The sequence below is a fragment of the Leuresthes tenuis genome, unplaced genomic scaffold (genome assembly GCF_036924035.1).
Source record: "Leuresthes tenuis unplaced genomic scaffold, fLeuTen1.0.hap1 SCAF_7, whole genome shotgun sequence".
NCBI classification, from domain to species: domain Eukaryota; kingdom Metazoa; phylum Chordata; class Actinopteri; order Atheriniformes; family Atherinopsidae; genus Leuresthes; species Leuresthes tenuis.
Window position 1 is genome coordinate 9339675 of NW_027325361.1, and position 27207 is coordinate 9366881.

Genomic DNA, 27207 nt, shown 5'->3' on the forward strand with positions numbered 1-27207 from the left:
TTTTGGTTTCCACCAGTTTATTACACGTTGTGACCAAGTACAAAATACAGCTGAACTATGCAGTTTTTTTTACAGACCATCATCTGTCCGTAGGCTAGTTAAAGTGTAGTCAAGAACAGGTTTAAAAAGACACAAAAATAAGGGTTCGGTATACTTGTAAGAAGAACCTAGTTCAATAAAAAATAATCCTCCGCCAAAAGATCTAAAACAGCCTTACAAAACATTACAAAGTACACATAGAAATTATTTTTTTCCAAAGCACTTTAAGGCAAATTACTGTGACAGGCACAAGTTACAAAAAGCCTTAAATAAGTCAAACTCAAAGACTCTCATTGCTACAACAAAATCATCTTGGAGGGGGGAAGAAGGAGGGGGCTGGGGTGGGGGACGATGTAAGAATTAAACAACCAAACAGATTCCAACACAAAGCGGAAATCCATCAAATCAGATTAGTTCATATAAATAGGATCTTTTCTTGGGACAGTTTAATAGTTTACTGGGGAGCAGCAGCAGCACCACTAACTAAATTTGAATGACTAAATTTTATACATTTAACAGCTGGGATTGGAAACTATTTAATCAAACATGCCAGTTTAATCAGTTACACATTGAAGCATTTTCTTCTGATACAATGTGACCAGACAAGTACAGCATCAGAAGAGCGATTAGGCCACAGAGCACGCACTTTCTACATCATATAAAGTTCTATGTATGTATCTATATGTGTGTGTGTATATATATATATATATATAATTTATCATGAACAAGTTCCCCGAATTTTCCTATCTTTTTCAAACAGAATATAAGACTTTAACTGAGTAACAGCATGAGGTCAAAGTATCTGAAGTCTGGGGAGCGTGTGCTGGCTCAGACGCCAACCAGATCCTTTATTTGTGTAAGGGTTTTGGTTTACAGGTCCAAAGCTCTGACATGTATTGTATTTAACATCCAGTCTCCATTAAACTGATTACTCTGGATATTATTCCAACTCTGTGATGACTGAGTGAACTACCACAGGTCTGTACATGTATCCTAACAGCTTTTAGAGCCGTCACAGGTTTGAGACCAACATGGAAAACTATTTACAGGAGTGAGACACAGAACAGAGGCTACATTTTTTTTTGTTTTGTTTTTTTGTTTTTTTAAGTACTTCTCATGTCATCAGAGCCAAACTGAGCACAGCATAGAAATCTGAGGTAAACGAACCAACGTCTTACTCCCTGCCTTCCTGACTACAGCCACATTATGAAGTCCAGCTGCCTGACGCAGAGCTTGGGTTTGACTAAGCTGGTGGGAATAACCGAGGGGAAAAGTCCTTTGGGTCAGTAGGCTGTTTGTTCCTATTTTCTTTTACCCTTTTTCATGCGTTTGCTACGAGCTGCAGCAGAAGAGACAAGAAGAGCACATCAACACCTGATCAACGTTAAAGGTGCTTCGAATGTTTGAGGTTTGGAGACGATACATTCATACTGCGGTAGAGGCACAGCTGAGGGACAGACATCTGCAGTGGTGGTTTCAAAGTTAGCGATCTAAGGCACTCAAATTACACTATGGCACAGCTAACTGAAATTCAAAACAAAAAAAAAGAGAGAAGATGAATCACAAACACCACCACTCAAAGTTATATATCCAATAAGAAGGTACTGCACAAAAATTATTTGTTTTCACAGTTGCAACAAAAACAGAAACAAGCAGAGCTGTGTTACACCCCTGTGAGTTAAAAAAAAAAAAAAGAAAGGTTCACCGCCCTTATAAACACTAGTGAGGGGAGGACCAACGCTGCTACACTCTTTTCTATTTACATTGCACACCGACTGCAGAAAAAAGGACACCGCTGCGTTCCTTAAGGCTCCAAACGCCACTTCTCAGAGAGATGCTGCTCCCTGTGGATTGCAGACAGAACTCACATCTCCTGCAGAGGGTGGCTCATTTCAATCCGCTCCCTCTTTACAGCTGGTTCAGAAGGTCCCCTGGTCGCATCAGCGTCACTGCCTAAGTTACTCATCTCAGAGAACGGCGTATCTGGTGGCACAGAAGGGGAGAACAGATTGGTGACCGTGGAGGTTAATGGTATTGAGGTTACGTGACAAGGATCAAAGGAAGATGACTGTAGGCAGAAAGGAGAGGATTTTAAAAGATAAACATGGTTTTATTAAGTCACTGTTGTGATATGACAGTTCACTGCCCCATACTTTTTATCTCCACTCCCAGCCCAGTGGCTGCTACTGAAGACGCTCATTAAAAAGCTGTGTCTTCGGTAGCAGCCAAACATCATTAGAAAAGCTTGCATAATTCCCTCATACCACTGTAGTCCACTGTAGTTTTCAACAAACACTGTTCCCGTGGAACAAATTTCTCCAAATGATTCGAGACATTTGACGCTCAGGTGTGTGGGGATGCAGAACAACATGAACAAGTCATCAGTGGCTTTGAAATGAGATGTCTGACCAGGAGGTTATGGTGAAATTTGCCCTGGCTGTGGTACTGCCAGGACTGGCTTTGGTAGAGGATCATTGACACTGGTTAAAGTGGCATGAAAATGTTATAAATGAATTTAAAAAATGTAAAATGTATTCAGTCATTTCCTTCAGCGTTATGCTTTTACACCAATGTTCACTAATAATGAAAAAATAATAATAAAAAAAAATAGAAATCACCCAAAGCAAAGGTGTTACTCTGATAAATATGATAAGAGAGCTGGGATTTAATGCCAATAAGAAAAATGTTGTAAAATATAGAATATCTGCATTTTTTGGGACATGCTTGTAAAACCCAGAGCCAAACGTAATTCTTAAAGATGAAGGCTTACCCTTTTCCATGAGAGATGGCATCATAGAGCTCAGGTCACTGAACTGTAATTCAAGTGTTACGAGAGTTTTTGTCAAAAAAATTTTTACGCATTGAATCATATTCAAGTATTCTGACAGTATGTCTCCTCATTGAGATCTTCTCGTTTACCTCTCCCATAACAGCGATTGGAGTTTCTCCAGTGGCCTGAGCCACGCGGTGTTCCACCAGGTAAAACATGTACTCATCATAAAGCAGGCGGATCAAGTGGAAGGAGCCGAAACTAGCAGCACTGCGCAGGGTCAGATCTCTGATCACCATCGAGCTACAGAAAGGAAAGTAATCCATGAAATGGTGTCTCACAGACTCACGATCACATTGGAAACTACTGCATTTCACTGAGTTTCAGTGTTCCACTCCCGTACCTGTAGAAGGACCACTTGAGCAGGAACTGGCGAGCAGCTTTGGGGAAGCTGGGGCTGCCCTGGTGAGGTTTCAGAACCTGAGAGACCACGTTATCCAGCCAGGTAGCCCACTGGTCCAGAGAGCTCTGCTGCTGCAGGGTGACCTTAAAGTCCTGCTCCAGACGCTGAACCACGCTCTCATCACACTGACACACCCACGACGCCTGCTCCTGTTAAAGACACAACCCACACAGCCACAGTGTTAGCTGCAAACACAATGCTGACGACGCACGGCCGACATTTAAACCCAATCCTCACTTTAAAATGACCTGAAAGCTGCCGAACGGCTTTACCTGGACGTTGGCAAAGTCCACCCTGTTCAGGTCGGAGAGCATCTGGTTGATCTGGGAGGTGTTCTGAAGGACGGCACGTGCTGCTTGCGCCAAATGGTTCAGACTGGTGTAGCGTCTCAAAGTCTGAGCAAACGCGCTGACCACCGCCACCTGCAAAAATATTTACCCTTTTAACGTGACAAGAACACCTCTACAAAATAAGTCCAGATTAAAAATGTAAATTCACCTCAATGATTGTAAGTAAAAGGCCTTGTGACATTAGATGGGTGTTTGATTTTACAAAATTAGCATGTAGAAACATTTGAAGTCTGCAACTTACTAAAGATGTAAAAAGAAGAAAAAGGCAGCAGACAGCTTCCATACATAAGTCATGCGTTCATACAGAATAACAAACAGTAGAAGAGGGAAATATTCTTGTTACCTTAGTGCGAACGGTCTCTTGAGGGAAGTTGGCCATGGCGTTTGTCAGCCAGCCCTCCAAACTCTTGGCAAAGTTTCGGATGGCCTGAGTGAGAGTGCCTGAGGAAACAGAACAGCCTGGATTACAAACTGAAAATATATACATGGATAAAACGGCAATACTGAGAAAACACACGCTGGGTGTTGTGTCAGGACTCCAGGGTGTCATACATTAAATTCATCCTGTGCTTCATGGATTTATTCATTCTAACTAAAGATGGTTCCAAGTCTGCATATGTCTGGATTTGGGCAACTTATTTTGAATTCCATGATTTGAATGAATTTCTCAAATCAATGGCATCTTTCTTTAAAAACGATTAAAAAAAAATTTAAAAAAAGGAAAGCAGCAGTTGTACTTACTGGGAACAGGACGCAACACATCAGGGATGAGGATCTCCACCAGGGCCTGGTAGAGGATGTGATCACAGCTCCTCATCCACAGTCTGACTGGTTCATATTTACACAGAGCCACAAGCTTCTCTCTGGAAATCATTCCTTCCACGTCATCATCACTACACACAGAAAAAAAAAGGGTAAATACTGCCGTCTTTCTAAACTCAGGTGAATTCAGCTTTAGAGGTGACACCATAAGATCATATAGTCATGAGCTGTAAACACAGAAGCCTTTTCCTGTCTGTAATCTGACCTGTTGGGGATGGTGGTGCTTCCATCACTAGATGGCGGTGTTGAATACCAAAAGGTCTGCCAGAGTTTTTCAATATAGTGGAACTGGAGGTTCATCACCACATCCAAAGTAGCCTGCCGGAGAGTAGCAAAGGAGGGAGGGAGGAAGAGGGAGGAGGGACAAAACATACAGAGCTGAACCATGGCAACCAGACACACAACAAAGTTTCTACAGGCAGGCGGGCAGGCAGCCTCTCGCTCAACCTCGGCCCTCCTGGTTAGACAATGAGCCAGCTCAAACACAGCTCCCTGCACATTAATCATCAGGAGAATCCCACTGGCCACGTCTAAGGCTTCAGCTGGACTATCTTTTCCATTTTACTTGCTTTTTTTAAAGAATATTTATTTGAATGCCTTCACAGAACTCAGTCTCACATTTGTGCATGCATTTGCTTACTGTCAGTGACCTGAACTAATCTATGAGACTTCCTCCTTCCTGTTGTATGTGTGAGCCTTCTTTGAAAGCTGCATATACTGGATATAAGTAAACAAAACGAAGCAGTGGCAAGCTTTTGATCTAAAATGATATTATGGCTCAGAACCCTTAACCTCAGCACATTCATTTGCAGGGAAGTTAAAGGCAGTCCATCAGACCAGAGGACATTCAATCTGACGAAAAGGACAATCTGTCTGTGCTGGTCTCAAACAGCTCAGCAAACCTCAACATTGCACGTCTGTTGAGTAGAAGCGTACGATTCACTCTGTGCCCAGAGATTCTCTTCTCTTGATCTGGCAGGACATGCACTTGCTGCTGGATCTTGTTACACAGCAGCGTAAGCCTCAATCACATGATAGGTTTTTGCTTCCTCCCTGGTCGTTGCCATGGGAACCATGTTTACGGTTGCCCCCAGCAACAGGTCAAACACAGAACTCCAAAACAAAAGGGAGAATTTCCCATTCCCTCCAAACAAGAGCATTTTACCTCCCCTGTTTTTCTCTCCCCCACACAAGAAAAACAGCATGCTTTGAAAAAAAAGAAAAAAGAAAAAGTGTGGAAGAAACAACACGTGTTCACATGCAGAGTCACAGACAGACAGGCGAGCAGCCTGCGGCAGAGCTTCCCCGAACGAAACCACTCATGTCTGTGCACTGATACAACAACTACTGTGGTTTACAGAGTGTTTTATTTAACACTCAATCATTTGTGCACATTACTTTAATGAGACCTGTTCTGGCATCAGGTGTTACCATGACATTAGTAGACACACTCCATGGTTGATAAGGATCCACTGACAGCCCCTTTAAAATAAGCCATTAACTCTATGAAAGTTGAGACAAAAAATATAAAACTGTGTTTTTTGTGGTGAAACTTTAAATAATGCCACTTTAAAATCAACTAAAAGTCGGTGATAATGTCTTAACAGGTCACTGCTGGCTCGCAGGCTCGAAGAAAAAAAAAAAAAAAAGTGAAATGCATAAACATTAAACACTCAGAGGCAGCGAGAGCTGTGAGAGTGACAGAAATGCCCTGGCAGACAAAGACAGGAGCCCATGTGCCTGTCCACAGACAAGGCAACACAAAGGCCTGAGGGGAGGCCACCACAAAGACACCGAGATGTCCACCCAGCGCGCTGAAAGGTTAATTGGCATGTCTTGAAAGCTGCACAGAGATGAAAAGACGGCCGGAACAAAGGGAGTGTGGAGAAGCTGGACAAGGGGAGGGCAGGGATAATATGATGAAGCCAGAGCTTTGCTGCTTTAATCGCAGCTTCTCTCCTGTCTGTAAAGCCCCAAATTCTGATGTTCGGTATTATTTCTACTCCTCATTGCCAGTGTTTCGTCCTCTGCCGACTCTAATTTACTATTCGATGATGAGACTATGAATTATACTCGAACTATGAGTAAAACGATGTTATGTAATACACCATTTCTCCGGATCTCTTTCTTAAAACACCTTAGATCATTGTTTACGAACAGGACACCTGAGGACTGGTTTCCCAATTAATCTCTTCTAGAAAGGACAAACATGGGATACATGGTGCATCTCTTAGAGAGTATTTTCAGCAGAACACATATTTTATATTTAACATGCTATACATCTTTCAGCTGTCACTATGCTTCTCACAGTTAACAGATATTCTGATTAGAAGTGTAGCCCCAGCTCAACATGTAGATTTTAAAAGTTCTACAGGGATGGAACCCACCTCGCAGTGGTCTCTATAGACTGTTTGCAACTTCTTGATGTCAGTCATGTTGATGCGCTCGGGCAGAGGCTGCGTGCCCAAGTCAGGAGAAGGAAATGGAGGCAAGGTGTGAGATGTATCTGCATTTGAAAAAAGAAAAAAAAAAAGACGTCACCCACAGATCCTCAAAGAAATACAAATCGACCTTTATATGAAGTGTACGGCGTTAACTGTATTAGTTAAGATGGTAGGTTCATATAGTATGTCACTACACAAATAAGACGCCTGTTTTTTTTACCCCATCAGTCTGGGTTTTCATGGTATACGTTTAGATTCTACACAAGTGGAAAGCAAACATAAGACTGTGCCAAATATGATCAATTACTTCAAATTATATAAGAAAAAACAAAAAACTGGACAACAGAAGAGTTGCGAGTTCTAATGGCAGCTCATCCTCACCTATGTACTGCTGGTGGTGTTGGCTTTGAGCAGCCACCGACTGCTCTGGAGTGCTGCTGCAGTGCTGAGAGCTCCCACACAGGCTGTCAGACATACTATCCACCTTCTGTAGAGGTTTGAACCTGTGCAGAGACACGAGGGCAGGGCATGTAAGTTAGTGTGCAGCTTTAGGAGAGCAGAGAAAAGAAAGAATTCTAATTTAAAAACAAGTAAAACAAGAGTTAAAAAGAACATTTTATAATTTCATAATTCCCACATGAGCACAAACTGACGCAAACCTGGGCTGATTAATGAAATAATTAGTGGAAAGGTTTTGTTTTTGGGTGATTTTTGATTTGGTGGGATTACAAAGTGAAAACTCATCTATATCCCGCACACAGCTGTCCTCAGTAGTTGAAAGTATAGTTGTGAGTGGTCTGTGATTAGAATAATGGGAGAAGAAAGTCAAATAAACAGAAGTTGTGATGAACTCATTTTTTTCAGCCACACATCGATGAGCACATCCAGGACAAAGTGGAGTTCAGTGTCTAGCTCAGTGACACTTTGGCGGTTCACCCTCAGCTCCTTCTAAGTACCAATCTTCTCACTGGAAGACATCCGCTCCATTACCTGACCCACTAAAACAGTAATGCTTAAGTGTTACTAATCCAATGATGGGACGAATCCATCACTTTTACTCTTACTAAGAATTGCACTTATTTACTTTAGCACAGCCATCCTGCCACGGGTAAACAAACAAGGCCAGGTTTTTCCACATGGAAAGACATGTACACTGTTGATTGTGGTAATGTTTTAGTGTCTGAAGAAAAGATGGAAGAAAAGTTCATATACACTACACAGCAAGAAACACTGAAAGATCAGTGTCATAATCAAAATTTGATTTACGTATGAACATCACAAAACATCAAAAAGTAATTGTCAAAAAAAAAAAAAACAAGTAAGAAAAGGCATTAAGTGAGCAGAAAAACAGCTGAACGTTGAGAAACATCCATCAAAGAACACAAAATATGGAAGAGGACATAGATGGTACACGACGAGAAAGGGCTGACCTCTGTTTTTGATGGACAGGCTGCTGCCTCATGGCCATGTACTGGGTGTCCTCCTGCAGCCGGTTGAGTGGCGAGTCTGGCTTCACCCGGATGCCATAGTAATGATACTTTGAGTTGCCTCTGGTGGACACGAGAGAAAAGCCGGAAACCAGTGAGGAAAAGCCTTGCCGTCGGTGTAATCACTATCATTACCCCCCTTCCACCAGCAAGTCTCCAATGCCTATGAGCATCATCACACTCATCACATTTATAATGACGGTGTGATTACTGTAATCAGCATCTGCAACAAGCTCTTCCTACCTGGTGCCAAGGCGGCGGGTCCTCAGGCCCATAAAGACCGAGCGGATGAGTTTGCCGAAGGAGGCTGCGTTGACCGGATCCAGTTTCTGTTCCCGACAGTGCCGCAGGTAATGGTTATAGAGGGAGCATCGGGGTAGGCTCACTCCTTCTGCTGTCTCATAATTGTCCAGCAACCACTGGAGCTAAAAATACACAAAAGAGGACACATTCGCACAATCAGCTGCCCCAAGGGACAAACTCCACTGTGTGATAGTCACCTGGCCAGCAAGAGAGAAGCAGTGAATCTTATTATCACATCAAAAGACAGAGCACACACACACACACACACACACCCTCCTATTTTTAAACACCAGAGCGACCACTGCTCTACCAACGAGGCTATGTTTAGGTCTTTATTTTCTTGATTCAGGCAGTAAGTGATTGCCGTATTAGAAACTGCTGGCTGAGTGAAATTTCAAACATCCAAGGCTCATTATTCTGTCCTAGTGTTGCCTGTAAAAGCACTATCAAAGAATCTACTAAGTTCAAACTCTCCTTTTGCAAATTGGGTTTAAAGAAAGTACTTTAAACGCAATTTGGACAAACTATTTTGAAATGGTGAGACAACAACTGTGGTTAGAAGTTGAGGATAATAATCTCAACCTCATATTTCCCTCTGCGAGTAAATGTTCTGCACAGAAATGCTACTTAAAACGTATTTATTTATTTTACAATTGATTGACAGCCTCTTGGGAAGAGCAGAAGTTACACTGCAATAAAATCTACTGCCAATGGGTGCACATATTTAGGTATTTGGAGATGAAAATGCTAGAAATCTCAAAATAATAATAAAAAAAATAAACCAACATTAGTTCATGCAGAGTATCAAGCCACACATACAAGATCTGCACTTAGGGAAAAGTGATAGCAAATGCAAGTTCAGATCAAGGACGAAAATTGACTGAGACATTTATGCATGTCAGTGGAACAGTGCAGATTAAGTAAGTTAGCAGTAGTCTGTGTGTTCAACTGAGCAGAGCACAAATAGAACACAGAGCCTACAGGTTCAGCCACAGCTTTCTTTTTTTCCCTCCCATTTCCTCTCCAAAGAAAGTTTCTCGTTGACTTACATGGCTGTTGAGCAGGCTGCTTTTGTGACTTGCAATTCCTTCAGACTTTTGGAGGTTTTCAATCGCCATTTCAAGCTAAAGAAAGAAGAAGCATGCAAAACAGAAAAAAAATAGAGTGGACACAGAAAGGGGAGGAAGCCAGAGAGTGAGGGAGAGAAAGGAAAAGGGACGGGGACAGAAATAAGCAGGGATATAATGAAGACAGAAAGGACACAAAAAGATAAAGGAAATCAGACTGTTAGCGGGCAGCCAGATCTCTGCATTTCCATTAAAATCAGTCAGTGTTGTAGCCAAATCCATTATTGGCTGACAAAAGCATGCAAATCAAGAGACTCATAAGGTTAAGCTGCTCACTGAAGGCTTAGGGTCAGACATACTAATGTATGCAAATAGGAACCACAAACAGGGGCACAGGTCACCTCAAAATTTAGGACAGAGGTTCAACAATGCCAATCATACCAGAGCTTATCAAATGTAAAAATATGTATAAAACTAAAAAGGCAGAGTAAGTTGTTACAATGACTTAAGTACAAAATACAATGACATTTAATTCTATCGTAGCACAAAAAGAGTTAGACTGTCGAATGACGTGAGTCATTCTGTGGAGCTGTAGAAGAAAATCAAGTCAAAAAAGAAAAGATATGTGGTGCTGCAGCCAAACTGGGGACGGAGGAAAAGGAAAAAGAAGCAGGCAGTGCTCCAAGCCTTAAGAAGGCTCCAGAGGGCTCTTGGCCAAATGGTAATGAGCCCCAGGGGTTGCTTTGTTTCGTAGGGCGCTCAAGTGCCTGTGAAAACCCCTGAAACAAGGCAGCGTTGAATTATTTAAGCCAATGTCCCGTTTCTGCAGGCTCATGGCCTTGCCCTACTCTGCTCTCTGTGTTCATATGGAGCTACAAGGCCCCAACTCAGACTGCACAATCCTTAAAAAAAATGGTCATTCAGGACACATACACACACATATATATATATATATATATATATATATATATACATATACATATATAAAATGTGCTGTGGAGTACCACAGGAACTCTGGGACAGGTGTTGCTCACCATAGCTGAAGAGGAGCGTGATGAGTGTGATATGTGGTTGCGGTTTCCCTCCATACTTCCGCCATGGATCAGGTAGGTGCTGCCACTGGAGATGATGTGGCTACTGCCCACGTCCATGGCAATTCCAACCATGCCATGAGGGGGCACGCCACCACTGGCAGAGGAGACCACCGTGGTGACATGAGTCCCACCAGCCTGAGAGTCAAAGTAGGTTCCTCCACTGCTCTGCCCATACAGCTGAGTCTCAGGGTTATAGGAGTAGGCTGCTCGGCTGGGGAGAGATTATTGTAATTAGCATGGAAACACATTTCCCCTCTGATGCAAGTCGACTTCTGTGTCATGTATGAGAAAAAAAAAAAAAACTGGAATACAACAGGAATGCTGTTGCTATAATCCATAATTGTGTTGACATGGAGAAGAATCTCACTGATGTCATCAAAATATTTGTTCACACTGGAGTCATATCAAACATTCAAACTGTGGGAGGAAAAACAAAAAAATTGGCACTGCAATTATAGCCACTTTAAAAGGAGTTGGTTGTGACACAGTTAAAATGATGAGAAAAGTGGTCTGAAAGTCTCAGCTGTCATTATGTTTTACACAGCACTCATTCATACATAATTCAAGATGACTCTGCAGTTGGAGTGGAGCCAAATATGTGCGGTTCTGTACTGCGATTTAAAAAGGAAAAAACTATTTAGTTCGAGGATCTATATTTTGTTTTGAAGTAAGACAAAAATAATATACCATCACAGCCTATAGCAACATGTCGGTGTGAAACACCTGATGATATAACTTTGCTCACATTGTTCCATTGGTATATACAGCATCTCCGCTTTCTCCTACATACTGGACTTGAGATGGGTAGACATGCTGCACCTGCTGCACCTGCTGCACCTGCAAAAGGCAACAGTATAAATAAGGAGTATTCAAGGGTGACAATACATGTAAACATTTAGGTGTTTACATGCAATGTAATGCAAAAATGTGCACCCCTTAGCTTATTCCCAGTCATTTGCCCGAGGACACTCCTGCAATAATATAATTTGATGTTTAAACATAGGAGCGGTTGTGTTTAAACCAACCAACGTCTGTTGTGTACAGCAGAGTTTCCTAAATTTCCTGTTAGAAAAATGTTTTTAATATACATTGAAATCAGCAAAAAGAATTTAAAACACGTGGATTAATTTGTACATTTGATCAAAATTGGCAAAGTCATAATTAAACTGATCCCCACTTAGAGCCATACATATGCACGATTTACCAAAAACAAAACTGACATACAGACAACTGGTGATGCATGAAACACTGAAGGATGAAAATGGTCAAAAGACTAAGGAGCTACTGGGATTTGGTTCAAGCCCACAGGAACACCACTCAACTTTGCAACAGGTTTCTATGAATCACCGGGTACCAAAACTGAATAGAGACATTAGAGAAACCAAGAAAAATGTCATTATCATCAACAATAATACAGCAGTAAATAAATCCCTAACCAGGTCTTTGTATTTAGACAGCCAAAGAACCAACTCTCAGTTTTAAAGACCTGCGTAGATTAGTGCAAAAATACAGACAACCTAAAGATTTGCAATCTTAGGTTTTAAGTGAAATAGAGCCAGCGCAGAACCTACCCAGCACAATTAAAGGGAGAACAAATAAAAACATAACTTGAGTGGATATTAACTATTGAGTTGAAGCAGCAGTCTAAGAGATCATCGTGCATCAAACCTTCCATGCAGTAAAAATCCATTTACGAATGTATAACTCACATCTGCTGTATGCAACCACGTCAATAAATGCAGTTTCTATACGAGCAGCAGCAGTTTAGAAACACAGTTTTCACTTGTGTTAATAAACCTTTTTTGCACCATCATTCACAAATTACAACTTTTGTTCTCTTCAATGGGAAAGCATTAACCACTGACTTTAAGTTGGTCCATCTGGTTTCTGTTTTTATTGAAAAGCTCAACTATCAACTATTCAGACGGACCGTTATCTAATTTGAATGTAAAATTTTGAATCAATGTGAGCAGCTGACGAATATTTGTAAATGACAAAAAAAAATCTTTGAGAGACAGACTATATTCTTGTTCTGGCAAATCTGCTTATATAAATTTTTCAGGAAAATATGACCATATTCTTACTTAAATGTAAAATACTATATGTGTCTCGGGAAAAATTCAAAAAGTAAGAATTAGAATTAAAGTCAAGAGGTGTACAAGTATTTTCAGAGCACTGCACAAGTATGCACAGTACTGTGTACCTGCTGAGGGACCTGTTGGACCCTGGGTACTGAAAGCTGTTGTACTTGTCCTCCCTTCTGAGCTGAGCCTGTGGCTTGAACCAGCACCCTCTGTGTGGATACAAGACATAACTGAATTACATAGGTATGCACGTACAATCTCACACAAACACACCGGTCTACACATACAGCAGAAAAACAACATGCAAAACACACAGGAAAGTGCCTTAATTCAAGCATTTGTGGTTGTTTTATGCTAAACTTTAAGCCTAGTTTCGGGAAAAGTAAAGATGACATTTTTTTTCTTCAAGCCTGACACACAGTCCTTAGCAGAAATGTAGAGCAGTGAGATCCACAGTCAGGAAAACAGATGTTTTGACTATCCTTAAAAAGTTTTTGCCTTTATCCTACCTGCTCTCTTTGCCTTTTTTTTTTTTTTTTTTAAAGAAAGGAGCAGCGGAGACAAGCAGTAAGTGTGTGGAAAGACGGCATGTGAATTATATGAACTATAGGTCCTGCCAGCCAATCAAACAGGGGACTCGCTGCTGAGAGCATTTGCACCCATGTGGTATGCACCCAAAGCTCTCAGCTATCATGCAGCCCCTTCATATGGTAAACTGATACAAGAAGCATCTGTTGGCAGAGTTGAAGATTGCTGCTTTAGCTGCTGATGAGATACAAATCTGAATAAAATTTTATTTTAAATGTATCCATTCCTGGTGGGACTTATTTCTGAGTGAGTGAATGAGCTGTAAGTGCATTAAGGAGAGAATTTGTTACAAAGACGCTGCACTGTCTTCTGTTTGGACACCAAAAGGACTTCTTATATATAATTAAGGACTGAAAAGCCTTGGGTTGAAGAATTTAGTCACTACAGACGTGATTCTGTCATTACAGAAGGGGAGAGGTGTTACGCTACCTGCTGGGAAGCTGGGACGGGCTGTACCACAGGAGCCTGGGCTGATGATGATGTCCGTAGCGCTGTCACGCTGGTCGTGGTATCTGACCCTCCCTCTGAGTTCTGCATGCTGGGAGGCATGAAGAGGGGGAATTATATACCTCACAAAAATAAAATCATGATAATAATGCCTTTACAGTTAAAAATAAAGTTTAAAAGAAAAGAATAAGACTATTACACATGGCTAACCATGCTAAATAAATGCTTTCACAGCCCACCCCCTATATTGTGGAGCCACCAGAGCATTCATTGGGCCTCAGCGGTTCTCTGTCTTTGCCAAGTAAAGCTGAGTCACCAAAGCGCTCAGAGCCACAGTGGTTGCCCACCTTTGGCCCTAATCAATGGCCACATAAGCAGTCCAACAGTATCACACAGATGGGCAGAACAGGCCCATGTGGAAAACTTACAGTAGAGGAGCTCAAATTACCAAGAGGACTTTAGTTCCTCTGGGGTACCAGACCCACTGCCACCAATATGCTGTCCACTGGGTGACAATGTGAACAGCATAGCAAAGGGAAGCTAAAATTGGAGTGGCACAAAAGCTCTTTTTTTAAAACAGAGACAGTGAGAGAAAGAGCGGGAGCAAGGCAGGGACGAGAGAAGAATGGAGCTGCAAGGGGGGAGCAGGCAGGGGGAAAAAATTGAAAAAATACAACTTCCCCACTCTTTCCAAAAAGAGAAGGGGAAAAAGATGGCAGTGGGGTTCCAGTCCCTGCCAGGGTCCTGATGATATCCAGAGTTTGTTTCAAATGAGAGCCAGTCTCTGAGGGCTCCAATAATCCAGCTGATATGAGGAAATTCCACAATGCTTTGTAAACGTTTGTCGGTTGCCATGGTGAGGAATCCATGACAACCACCACCCCAACTCAACCCCCCCTCACCCCACCATGTTCACTCCTCTACACCCCCGCCACCCCCACCCCACCTTTTTTTTTTTTGCTCAGGAACTCTTGAGTGCGACCACAAAGAGAAGAGGGGGAGGAGGACTGAAATAAGGGAGAGAGGGAGAGGGAGATATGGCACAACTGGGGGTGGGTTGAATTGATGAGCACTCAGTAGTTTAAAGCAGAAATCATAGGGCTGCAGAAAAAGTCAGTAGGAAAATGAAAGAGTTGTGGTCATAAGGAGCATTAGAGTGAAGGGCCACAAGACACAACCTGCTCCAGACGTGCTGTGATTAGTCATAACACTCAGCATGTGAAATAATGGCATTTCAGTTCACCGGAAGAGATCAGTTAAATGCCGCTTGTCTGAAATAAGCTGCACAATGAGTTACAAAAAAGCAAGTTGGGCTCCTTTTTTCTAATGATGGGCTTGAATATTTATAGGTTAATACAATAATAATAAGATTGGCTCTTATGCAGGACCCTTTGAATCATTTGCATCAAACCAAGTTCTCTGAAAAGCTCTCATAACTTCATCAATAAGCTCATAAACTGAAGTCAGAGGCGGCAAAAACAAAAACATCCAAAAATGACCCGAGTCCGGATCAAGGAAGCCCCAGGAGTGATGAAAGGGAAGAGGAAATACATTTGATCAAACCATAGCTCCAACAAAAATGCTGTGCTCACACCAAAACAGATGTCACATCCTCTTCTGTGGAACATTTTAATAGTTAGGGACGTTGATGACACAGGATAACACCATTTATCATGTTGAAGGCATGAATGTATCCCAGACACTAAAGAGTTTAGAGGGATGCCTGTTTTTCACATGTGCAAATATGTGTCAGAGAAGTGATTCTCAGCTAAATACACAGTAAAAACATTTTTTGGTCATCATATTGTCTCAAATCGGCCACTTTTCAGCATAGTATAGTGCTCAGGCAGTAGGTATGTCACCGGCATGAAAAATACAGCTGTCCTGCTATGATGATAGTAAATGGTTTTCTGTTCTTTTTTTTCTTTTTTTTTTTCTTTAAACTGAGCGGAGATGGAGGAGATCACTCGGCTGCCTTGGCCATCGACTACTTCACTAACTGACAGCATGTGAGGCCTCGCCACTGTGTGTGTGATGTGTTATTCTGCAGCATGTGGGCCCCAGAGGGAGTAGCGCTCTGCCACTTCCTCTTCACCGTGTACACAGTGGACTTCAGACACAACACCAGTCACATCAAGAAGTTCCCTGATGACACAGCCATTGTTGGACGTGCGTCGGATGGGACTTTGTCTACTGGTGTGAACGGAACAACCTAAAAACATCAATGACATCAAGACAAAGGAGATAGTGAGAGGCCTTTTGCACCAGTTAACATACAGGGTGTGAGAGATGGTGGATTATTTATGTGGATCATTTCATACCATGGGGTGGAAAAATGCCATAAGGGATAAAGAGTTGTTTGTCCCTGTAACAGATCCAAGTAATCAAAGAATGAGTTTAAATTCAATACTTGCATTTCCCTACAGCATCCAGTTGCAAACTGCCCACCACGAGTTAATTTGAGTAATTCAAATCAATACTTTGTAGGTGGTGAGGGCAGGGCAACAACCTCTATTCTTTACCACATTACCTTCTCTGTAATCCTTCTTGCCTTATCGCTTATGCACAGGAACTTCTCTCTTTAAAGCCTCCACCAGCGCATGTTGCTTTAGTAGAACCTCTGGGTGAGCTTGTTGTATTCAAAACTTTAGGTGCCAATCCAAATTAGTATTGAATGAAAATCTGTCACTACCAACTCACAAAAATGACAGATGACAGACCAGCAGCAGTTGAACTCTTCCTCTTTAGAATATTTCCACACAGTAGACATGTTTCTGAGATCCTGCAGCAACTCCTTAAGGCAGCCACATTATGCTGCAGCTGACATAAAACAACAAACGTCGGAGTTGCGGTTTACTCAGTGGCCCTCAGCAATCAATAAAAAAAAAAACAATTATCATAAACTAAACTAGATTCTCTTAAGTTTGAAGGAGAAGCAACTTGTGGAAAATGTGGAATTGGAGGGTACTTCTGGGTGTTAGTGTTCCTTTAAGACAGAAAAACTACAGATTTGGGTGTGCCACCACTGACAGCTTCCATGCGTGCTACAGACAAAGACAAAGCTCTGCCTACATGACTAACAGAGTGAGTGGAGGACGCCTGTGTCGAAACTGTTGATATGCCTCAATCTTCAAACAGAAACATGGTCCAAGTTAGGTACCCATACTGAGTGTTCCCTAAGCATTCCTCTGTGTCAATGTTCAATTTATTTGTCAGCACTGAGCACAATTATCACTTGCATGTGGCGACTCTCATATTCCATCAAAATGTTTCTTCACACTCCTGACTCGTGTGTCAGTAAAGTACTAGATGTCTATTATGAGAACAATGCTAACAACGGTTGAAGGTTTAAAAAGCTGCCATGATACTGCAGCATCTTTCTAAGCCAAGAATTTGGAAATCAAGTGTCAGCTGAGTTATAAATACTACTATAACAAACCCGTCATTTTCAACTGAGGAAGTGACACAAGCCTCATTGGCTTAATGAGAGGGTGGGACAGTCAGAATGCAGGAGATCACAAACCAGAGCACTGACCTGCATGTTGTCACCCATTAAAGCACTGGCGTAAATGTATGGCGAAGTGTGTCAAATCACTGAGTTGGGGGGAGAGAGAAAGAGAGTGAATGAGGGCTTAGAAGAATCTTTCCGCTTGGTGTTCAGGGAAGGTTAAAAGCCACACAAATTCCCCACCAGCAGCTTAGAAAGGCACAAAGGTAGAACACAGCAGGAGGCACATGATGGTCTGCTATTAGGAGCCAATCCATTTTTGCTTCTAACTCAGACAAGTTCACACGTCTAATTTCACATCCAGTCTACAAGCCTAAGTTTGTTCGAGCAAATCCCAGACGAGCACTCAACACCACAACAGCAGCCCCCCTTTCCCCTAAATGCCTTAGTTTCAAAAGCTAAACAGAAACAATAAAAGTCACTTTTTAACAACCCAATAGCCCCACAAACCGTCACTAATCCTGCAGTCTATAATGTTAAGGATAAAAACAGAATATAAACATGTCACTGACATATCTAAATTAAAAAGGGCTCAATCAAAGAAAAACACATACAGATGTTCAATTAAAAGCAGGAGCCCACAGTCTTGGCTCATGTTTGTACTGGCCCACATTGTTTGCAGAGCAACAACGGTTGCTACTGGCAACACCGTCCACTCCCGTTTCCAGGAGCCTGTTGCTATGCAACCAACAGAATACTTCCCAAACCAAACAATGCCATCCCCCACCTGATCCCTCTATCTCACGCTAAGTAGAAACTTACAACAATAAATACTATGTAAGCCATTAATTTCAGACACCGGGGGACCAGGAGTTGTTTCTGTGTCGAAGCTGCATAAAAATGTACCGACTCTAAACTGGCTGAGACTAGATTGACTGGGACAGGATAAAGTTTTCTGTTTTTGTAACTACTTGGTGGTCAAAAGAAGGAGGAATGCTTAAGTCATTAAGGAGACAACAGACTATTTTTCAAGGTTTCTTTATACGCATGCCACTTGAAAATAAACTTCCAAAAATGAAGAGTTTTCCAAAGTTTCACAGGCAAATGACACGATAAACAGCCTGAGCAGAGCAATGTTTTTTCCATCTCAGTAAAATATATCAAATAAAACTTAAGTAACACTTTCGCCTTTTAAAAAGTTACATCTTTGGAGTGAAACTGCATATTTAGATTTTTTTTTTTTTTTTAATCCCACATTCATATATCTACCAACAAAATGCAACAGGTAGATATAGATGGGTGGGATGAAACGCATGCGCCCTATTTTGAGAGATCATTTAGTCAATTATTAGTCAGTTATTTAATTTCATACAAATTCAATGTCATTAGTGGGCTTGAAAAAAAGCATTAAGCTTTGATTTCATTAAAAGAATTTATAGGATCATACAGGCGCACGCGTTCACACAAAGAGCAAATTAAGATATGATAAGAGATTTCCACAACAGAGGCTGTTCTTCAAGCCTGTCTCATTAATTCATGGCTAATCCAATCAAAGCAGCTCTTGGGGTCTGCAGATGGCAGAGTTGGAAGGGGGGGTTGGCAGAGAAAGGATGCACCGACCACTGTCTCTGATCCAAGAATACTCTTCCCCTCCCCACCTCTGGTCATCAGCACAACCTGTCCACTCCGTCACCATGTGCACTGCAGGCCTGACAGCCTCAGAGAGAAAGATCAAACTGTTGCCATGGAGATTGTGTGTTCGACTAAGCTTTACACTTCCTCCCCCAACGCCCTACATCATCTAACCCTTTCCAGATCCCCCCTCCACACACCACCGCCCCCACCATCAACCCCAGCATTTATCCTTAACATTCACCATCAAGATGAAGACTAAAGAGTTGAAACTGCAGTTTTTTCGAAAAGTTAAAAATAGAAAACACAAATAAAAGGAGAGGAGCGGGAAAAAGAGGAAAGATGGTCACAGACTATACTCATGCGTGGGCATCTGTCTCCATCATAATTATTTATCTAATGTGTTTCCGCAGTGCCACACTGATTACTGAAAGAAGGAACTTCACTTACATGTCTTGGCTGCTTAAGGATACAATGTGAGATAGTTTTAGGTAACAGTTGTGATTCTTGCATAATATCAGTTTTATTCCCAGCATGCATATCATCGCCTGGACTAAGTAATTCTTACATTTTTATGTAAAATCTTTGCATACAGCAATCAAACAAAAGACTGCAAAACACTCCCTGTAATGTTGTATAAAGCTGCTTGCCCCTGTGTTCGACCTGTACACTTGGGAGTTTTATTTCCCATGGAAGCACATTCTGCACAGATGACCTCAGATGCTGGCAGCGTGCCACCTTGATTTTGACCAATGAACCTATGATAAGCATCATGTTGCACTTGAGGACTCTGTCTTCTTGGCAAGCATCCACTGAACAGATATATGACTCAGAGAATCATCATGCTGTATGTAAAGTATGCTTTCACAGGCACTACTTGACACAGACAATGAGTCATCAGTTAAAGCTTTAAATCCAAGACAGATTCAAGTTTCTGTTGTTTATCCCGCAAATACTACACCAGCTTTCCAAAGAAGTATTACATGTTTATCAGTTTCACACACAGGTGCACTCTGCATATGACGATTAATTCAATAACACTGCTGACAACAGTTGCCATTTAGCACGGTCATTGAATTAGCTTATTGTAATGTGTTGTATTAACCATTTTGTGGTCAACAGTGCAGCATAACCATCCCATACTATCTTTTTGTAACCTAGATTACCTAACTAACCACTGATACCACGCTAAGTGGTGTCACAACACCGGTAATCAAATTGGAAACCAAACCCAGGTTTTCCGACTTCTGCACACTTGTAAAAAGGGAGGTGTTGGCGTCAACTTACATAAGAGGAAACAACAATCCCAATCAAAAAGCAGCTATTTAAACACGTCATCCTGGTCAATCTCTATGTGTTTACTATGATATACTATATGTCATATGTACAGTATAAATAAAAGTTAATGAGTTTAGGTTGTTTCAAGTCTTGAGAGAAATTAAAAGTAACAGACCCCTAACTGTCCACACACCAATTTTTTCTCCTGCTTTCATTTTCCAAAAGTAGTACCGTAATTGGTCATGAGGCTATACTTTTATATGCATTGTTAGATATTCACTTAGCTGCTGTGGGAATGTACCCGAGTCAGAAGTGAACCAGCGACACTTCAAAGCTGACTTACAAGTACAGGTACAGTACAGGCTCCTAGGCCACATCCACGTACTACTACAGATGAGGGACATGGTACAGATCTTTAATCATCTTCTATTCAGCGACTTGTGGGGCTAAATCAATTTGTATTTTTGATCAAAATTTTGGTTTCCAGCAATTAAGAAAATAAGTGACATAAAAAGCCATTGTGCTACATTCTGTTCCACAAAGATGCTCTCATTTAGTCTTGTGTTACAAATACAGTGCACCGCGGTGTATCATCAGACCCCCCCCAAAAGCCCAAACTCGCACCCTGCTAGGATGCCACATGTTTAGTTCTGCACAAATCACTATGACTGGAGGGTAGAAATCAATTCAACTTTTTGGAAACCTTAAGCCCCAAGGAGTTCTGTAAAAGGAACAATAATCACATTTCTTTAATGTTCAACAAGATAGTAAGTAATCGTGTTTAATAAATGTGATGCAACTATTGACCAAAGTAACTGTGATAATGATTTTTTATATAGTTGACACCCCCTTGCCAGAACTCCCCTTCCAATGCAAACTATGATTTACATGCCGTTTACTCCAATTTCACGAATCATACTAAGGGTAATCTAAGGAACATTAACCATCAAAGTACACAGGATGGATCAGTTGCACAGTAATTTACATCAAGATGGAAATCATGAAACCATACAGCAAATGATGAATACTGTTGATTTGTATGGAAATAATGAACATATAATTCTGCTGTTTAATACCAAACATATTGAGTGCTGCAGCATTAAGCTGTTCTCTGTTTAGTATTCACTTTCAGTAAAGTGCCACTTGTTATTATTTTATAAGAGTTGGGAATTATTTCATTATTGGTCTGCTTATGGTGAAATAGTGACATAAAAATGGCCAGAGACAAATTCTTAATTGCATTATTTTGTTTGACCAAAAATTTTTTTAAATCAGCTTAGCCCTACTTTGTATGGGGCCATTTTTTTTAGATCTTCGTCTTGATCTTCAAGAACTCTCCATTCCCACTAAAAACATCCAAGAACCTTCTAAAAATGTCTGCCTTTAAGGTTTTCTTAAAAAAAAAACAATGGGGAATGAAGACTTTTCTTCTATTGGTTTCATCCAGCTGTTTTCAAGCAAGTGAATGGAGACAATTATGCAACCTTGATCATGATTATCTTAAATAATTGCCATTACACAACTAACTGTTGGTCTAATTGGGGCTTCCGCAATTAAGCCAAAACAGATCCGTTTCCACCTGTGCATCCTCTGCAGCTGCTGCCCATAAAATCTAATCCCTAAACGTTATCTGAAGAGCGCTTTTGGAGATCCAACAAAACCATCAGCCTAAAAATAGTGTCTCAAATTCCTTCCCTGCTAATCTCGACAAATCTCACTTCAACAAAAAATTTTTTTAAAAAAAAGGACAAGACTAATCTTGTATTTGCTTATTACTTTCTGCCAGGTTTACACTTCACCTCAGTTTTTGCTGAACAACCATCTCTAGCCTAAAACTCCACAAAAGAAAGAGAGTGAGGAACGAATGGGGGTCTGCTACTATCCCTGCGTGAAAAGAAGTGGGGGAGGAGGGGGCAGTCATTGTAATGCAAATATCACAAATATCACTGCCTTGTCTGCCGTTTGTGGCAGGAAATTTAATTACAAGTTGTGTAGCTACGATACAAACAGGTGGAATGTTAAGAATGCTGCTGATGACACATACGCATAGACAGTGAAGACGGGCTGAAAAACATTTTATTTCACAGCGAGTTTCAACTTGTTACCACCGCACAAGTGCCAATAACTGACAGCATTTTTAAGGATATGACAAAAGCTGTTGCTTTGCATCCTGGCAGCAGAGCCCACAAATATTTCCTGAATCTTTATAGATGGACGAACTAATGCAGGAACCATAGGGACATTTAGATACTTCAACTTTTTTACTTTTAATAAATAACTGGTGGTTTTCCCCTCTTTTTTTCTTCTTCTTTTTTTAAGTTATTAACAAATGAGCTATAAAGATTACAAAACTGAAACATTTCATGTGTACAAATGGCACTATTAATTTCTACTTAACAAGGCCCACAGGGCATTTTCCTCTCAGCCTCTGTGTTTTGCTCTGTGATTTCCTGATATGCCTTTGACTGGAGTTATGGGAGAAACCATTAAAACGACGTTAAACTCATACGACGACGCGTGAAAACGCCAAACAACTCACTTATAATAGCAGGAGGTAAATGCAGTTCTATCTCGTATGACCAACTGTAAACAGCAGCAGAAAAAAATGGATGGCAGTAATCAGGTCCACGTCTATATCTGTAGTGGGCTATTGGATGGAGAACTTCTCCCCAGGGCAGCAGTGGGCCTCAACAAGATTGCTAAATACAGCATGAGCAAGCACACACACACACTCCAACATAACACACTCATATATGCACACAGAAAATTCACACACACAGAACATGTGACCAAAAGCTGTGTCAAGTCACCCGCTGCCCAAGAGACCACTGCAGCTGTCCTATTGATAGTTGAACTGTACACAGAAGGGTCCATTAACACTCAAAATGGCACACGAGTAACAGTTGAAACAACTACTTTTAAAAAATTAAAGATGATATCATACGTGTAATTTTAAAGGTGTCACACAAGATGGCTGGAGGAGAGAAAGTTAAGCCAGAGGAAGTACAGTGTAATTTTGTGAAAATGACAGGCCAGTCTGGCCCATATTGGTGATATGAACTAAAGCATGACAGTCACAGGCTGCAGGCTATGCTACTAAAGCCATGAAAGGTCACTAAAATCATTGATACTGACAGGAGGACAAGTAACCTGTAACAGAAAACTAAATTAAAAATGGCCTCCCTTTATAAATTTTTATGTGACAACGAGGGAGACGAGAATAACCTGATTAAAAACACTGACATTTTTAAAGAATAACATTTCACCCCCTGGCCCACTCTAACCCCTTTCTTTCCATGACTTGGGTGTATTTGTATATCAAGTTGCCATGTAAACATAACAGTGTCACGCTCAAATTGAGAGGTGGGGATGGTGGGGGTTACACAGTTTAAGCACAGTCATATCATTGTTATTATCTTTTACCTTTTTTAATCATTTCATTTTCATCACCATGAAAAGCTGTCTGACTAATTAGTTGCTAATTTCTCTGAGAATTGCTAATAAACAAGCCCTCAAATATTCTATTCAAGAGCTAGTAAAATGGACATATTACGCAGCCTATGTATTAATTAAAGACTGTATTCAGACCTACTTTTTGGCACTTTTCAAATAAAAGGAGACAGCCATTGTTCTTCATCAACTACATAATTTAACTTCCTTTCTAATCAATATAAATACTATACGTAAATACATATTAAAAAGCTCATTATTCCGTTTATTTGTCTCGACAAATGAGGGCATTAATTAGAGACACTTTCATGCTTTAAAGATTCTTTCCGATGCTTCAGTGGTAAACAATACAAATGACCGAGCACCTGACAGATGTCTCTGAGAAGATACTTTGCTAGAATTAATGTTTCTCAAGGGACAAAGGCAGACAGGATCCCAAAAGGAGAGTAAAATGGCAAGTGCTGTAAAAACCAGCCACAGAAACACAGCAAAACTAATGAAAGGGGGAACTTAAAATCACAGGGGGTCTGCTTTATCCTTTGTTGCTCTTTAAAGCTGTAGCACAGAATGATCAGAGGGGTCAAACAACATTAATGAGACCTACCATTTGAACAATGAAGGTGTCACTGAAAATAACTTGCTAATTGACGCACAATTTGCTTTTGGGTCTGGTCAATAAATATGACTTAGGTAAAACTGTAGGGATTAGCAGTTAATTATTTGTGAAGTGATGGCAGTAAGAATAGAAATCAGGTGCACTAAGTATAGCTGGCCATAGTTTTAAAATACACAAAACAGTATAATACACGACAAATAAACCAGAGTAATATTAAAAGAACCATCAAACAGTAGCACCACCTAGCTGTTACATATCCTCTCATTAAAGTTATAGTTGAAATATCGAAAACTTCATAACTTTGTAAAACACCACCTTGTTCCACTCTGATATCGGACGTTATATAAGCAGATATCATTTCATTTTGATCTTCTGAAATACAGACCAATGGAAACGTTAGGATTTGAGTCGATGTAACAGTGAATGTCGTAACCACGCTGGTACAAGTGGCCAGTGGTCGACTGAGTAATGATTTTGAATCCTATTTACGACAAAACTGTGGGTGGAAAAACGCCCTAGAAGAGCTGACAATCTGCCTTCTGCCATGAAAGTAATCGTGGTGATGAGTTCACAGTTGCTTGAAGCGGACGTTGGTAGCAGTTGGAGCTCCTTAACCAACGGTGCTAAAGCTAGCTAGCCGCACTTTCACCTGTTTAAACGCGGTTCTAAGACGCTTCGAGACTGAAGTTTGCCCTCGTTGTGAACAACAAGAGAGAGCTGCCGCTGACAGCGCGACACACGTCTAAACTCAAGAGCGAACTTGCACTCATGGCTGCTGCCAAATTAGCATTAGCTGCACTCGAGTTAAAGCTCGCCTGACCATCCATCCTGCTAGGACTGAGCTGGAAGTGCGTTCACGTCTCGGTACACACAACACAACGTAGCAACAAGTGTAAAGTGATGCTGAATCAGTTTAGAGTTACACAAACAACACCGCCTTGTGTGAGCGAAGTGTAGCTGAAGTGCAACAGATCACCGGCGGACATTAAAAGGCTGTCGTTTGTTGAATGAAGAGAAGAAAGCCGTTCGCAACTAGGAGCGGATGACACAAAGAAGGGAAAGGGAAAGTTTTGCAGTTTGTAACCAAGACTCGTTCGGTTAGAAAAGATTTGCTCACTAATTTAAAGAAGAAATCGGTTTCTAAATTCTACAGACATATAGTCACCTTTGCCTTGAGAAAAGTTCTGCACTCGCACTGCTCTCTTTCCCCTCTCTTCCACTCGCTCGGTGACTTCCAGATGCTGCTGCTGTTGCTGAGTGTTGCGCCCGTTGGTAAGTAACTGTCTCCACGGCTACAGTCACTATAGCGCGACGGGGTCTCGAGGCAACTGTTGCTACCCTCGAATGCCTACGTCAGGGCTCTCACTATATAAAGGAGGGGCTAAGTGGAGAGCGCTACGCCCAGTTAAATAAAGCTGTGAATTAAAATTGCACCACTAGAGGGCGATATTAGGTTTGGAAGTGGTGAAGTCCACAATTTTTACAAATCCTGTTAAACCAAATATCAACCTTGAAATGCCTGGATTGACACGGACAGTATCTATGATCTAAAATAGCTTTCCCGTGTATCACATGTCGCAATTTTGACCTGACTAATTAATTTTAGACATGATACAAACAAATTCCAAAATAAAAATCCCAGTACAGATACACCATACAAGTTTTTCCTTTTTTTCTAAAATGTTATGTTTAAACACCAGGAATTAGAGGCATCAGTTTTTCGCACAGATATTTAATGAACCCTAGTTTTTATTTTCATGACTTCAATTAAAAAAACAAAACAAACAAAAAAAAAACATGTTTTTGGAATAAAAAGGTTCTATAAACCAGGTTATGAATGATGGGAACATATTTCTAAAACCTTTAGAACAAATATAAGGAATAAAACTGGGAAGTTTAGTTTGTGCACGTGGTCCCGGCTGTGGTGATTTGGAAATATTTTTGGAAACACTTTTCAGGGATTCAAATTTGTCAAGACATTTTCCTAGAAACCATGATTTAGGGAGGGGAAACAGCTGACATAATCACAAAATATACTTTTTTAATTCCATGGTTTTTAGTATTTGTATAACAAAGTTTTCTGAAATTTTGTTTCAGAACATTGCCTTACTACAAGACAGGGCCAAAGAACTTAGTAAAACTTCTGGCTCTGCTGATACTTCACTTTTGTATTTTAAAGACCAAACGTCCGACTAAATCAGTCAAATGAAACTTACTGACATGTAATAAACGTGGCTTGTGTGGCTGCATATATCCTCAGTCGCATGGCAGTTTCTCTCTTTACCTTATAATACACCTATATTAGATTTATTGGATCTGATTGCCTTCTTCATGTGTTTCATACGTTTATATTCAAACTAATTTTTGATTGAAATGTCAAAACCCCTTCAAATTTGCATCTCTGTCTCTCTTTTTTCTATTTCTTTTTGTGCTAAATAATAGCTGCACTTATTTTGAGTTGTTTTAAAACTGGTATTTTCATCCTTTTGAACTTTTCTGTTCTTCTAATAAATCTACATCTATTTGTGGTATGTTTGTAGTTTTTAACTTTAAGCATCTGTATATCATACACAAATATAATCACTCTTTGCAACAATGCTATCTCGTCACCCTGCAGTTTCTACTTTGGGCACAAGATGGAGGCATAAATCTATATTATAACACTGGCTTGTCAGGTGAATAGAAATCCCTATCAGTCATCTTGATGAACTGAGGAGAAATGGTTTCTGCGGCAAGGTGAAACAGAGGTGAGTCTCAGTTGTCAACGCAAATGTTAACTGAACACAAAGCGGTAACAAAGAAACAGGAAATAGTAACATGTGAAC

The 27207-nt window shown here is 40.8% G+C and overlaps 1 protein-coding gene across 5 annotated transcripts; it reads right to left on the bottom strand.

The window, feature by feature from the left end:
* On the bottom strand, nt 1-25736 carry rfx2 (regulatory factor X, 2 (influences HLA class II expression)). Of its 5 annotated transcripts, none has more exons than XM_072389153.1 (18): nt 25548-25736; nt 13941-14049; nt 13043-13132; nt 11585-11667; nt 10780-11050; nt 9728-9802; nt 8619-8800; nt 8319-8438; nt 7270-7391; nt 6832-6950; nt 4650-4762; nt 4364-4515; nt 3966-4063; nt 3545-3694; nt 3213-3421; nt 2959-3112; nt 2810-2852; nt 1-2022 (listed from the first exon to the last, which is right to left on the bottom strand). In XM_072389153.1, exons 2-18 carry the CDS (start codon nt 14046-14048, stop codon nt 1904-1906), a joined length of 2208 nt encoding a protein of 735 aa, XP_072245254.1. In that variant the 5' UTR covers nt 14049; nt 25548-25736; the 3' UTR covers nt 1-1903. The 5 variants fall into 5 exon arrangements, with proteins under 5 accessions (XP_072245254.1, XP_072245253.1, XP_072245257.1 ...); XM_072389152.1 differs by having other exon boundaries at nt 11585-11676; XM_072389156.1 differs by lacking the exon at nt 13043-13132 and having other exon boundaries at nt 11585-11676.
* Nucleotides 25737-27207: the final 1471 nt, after the last annotated feature.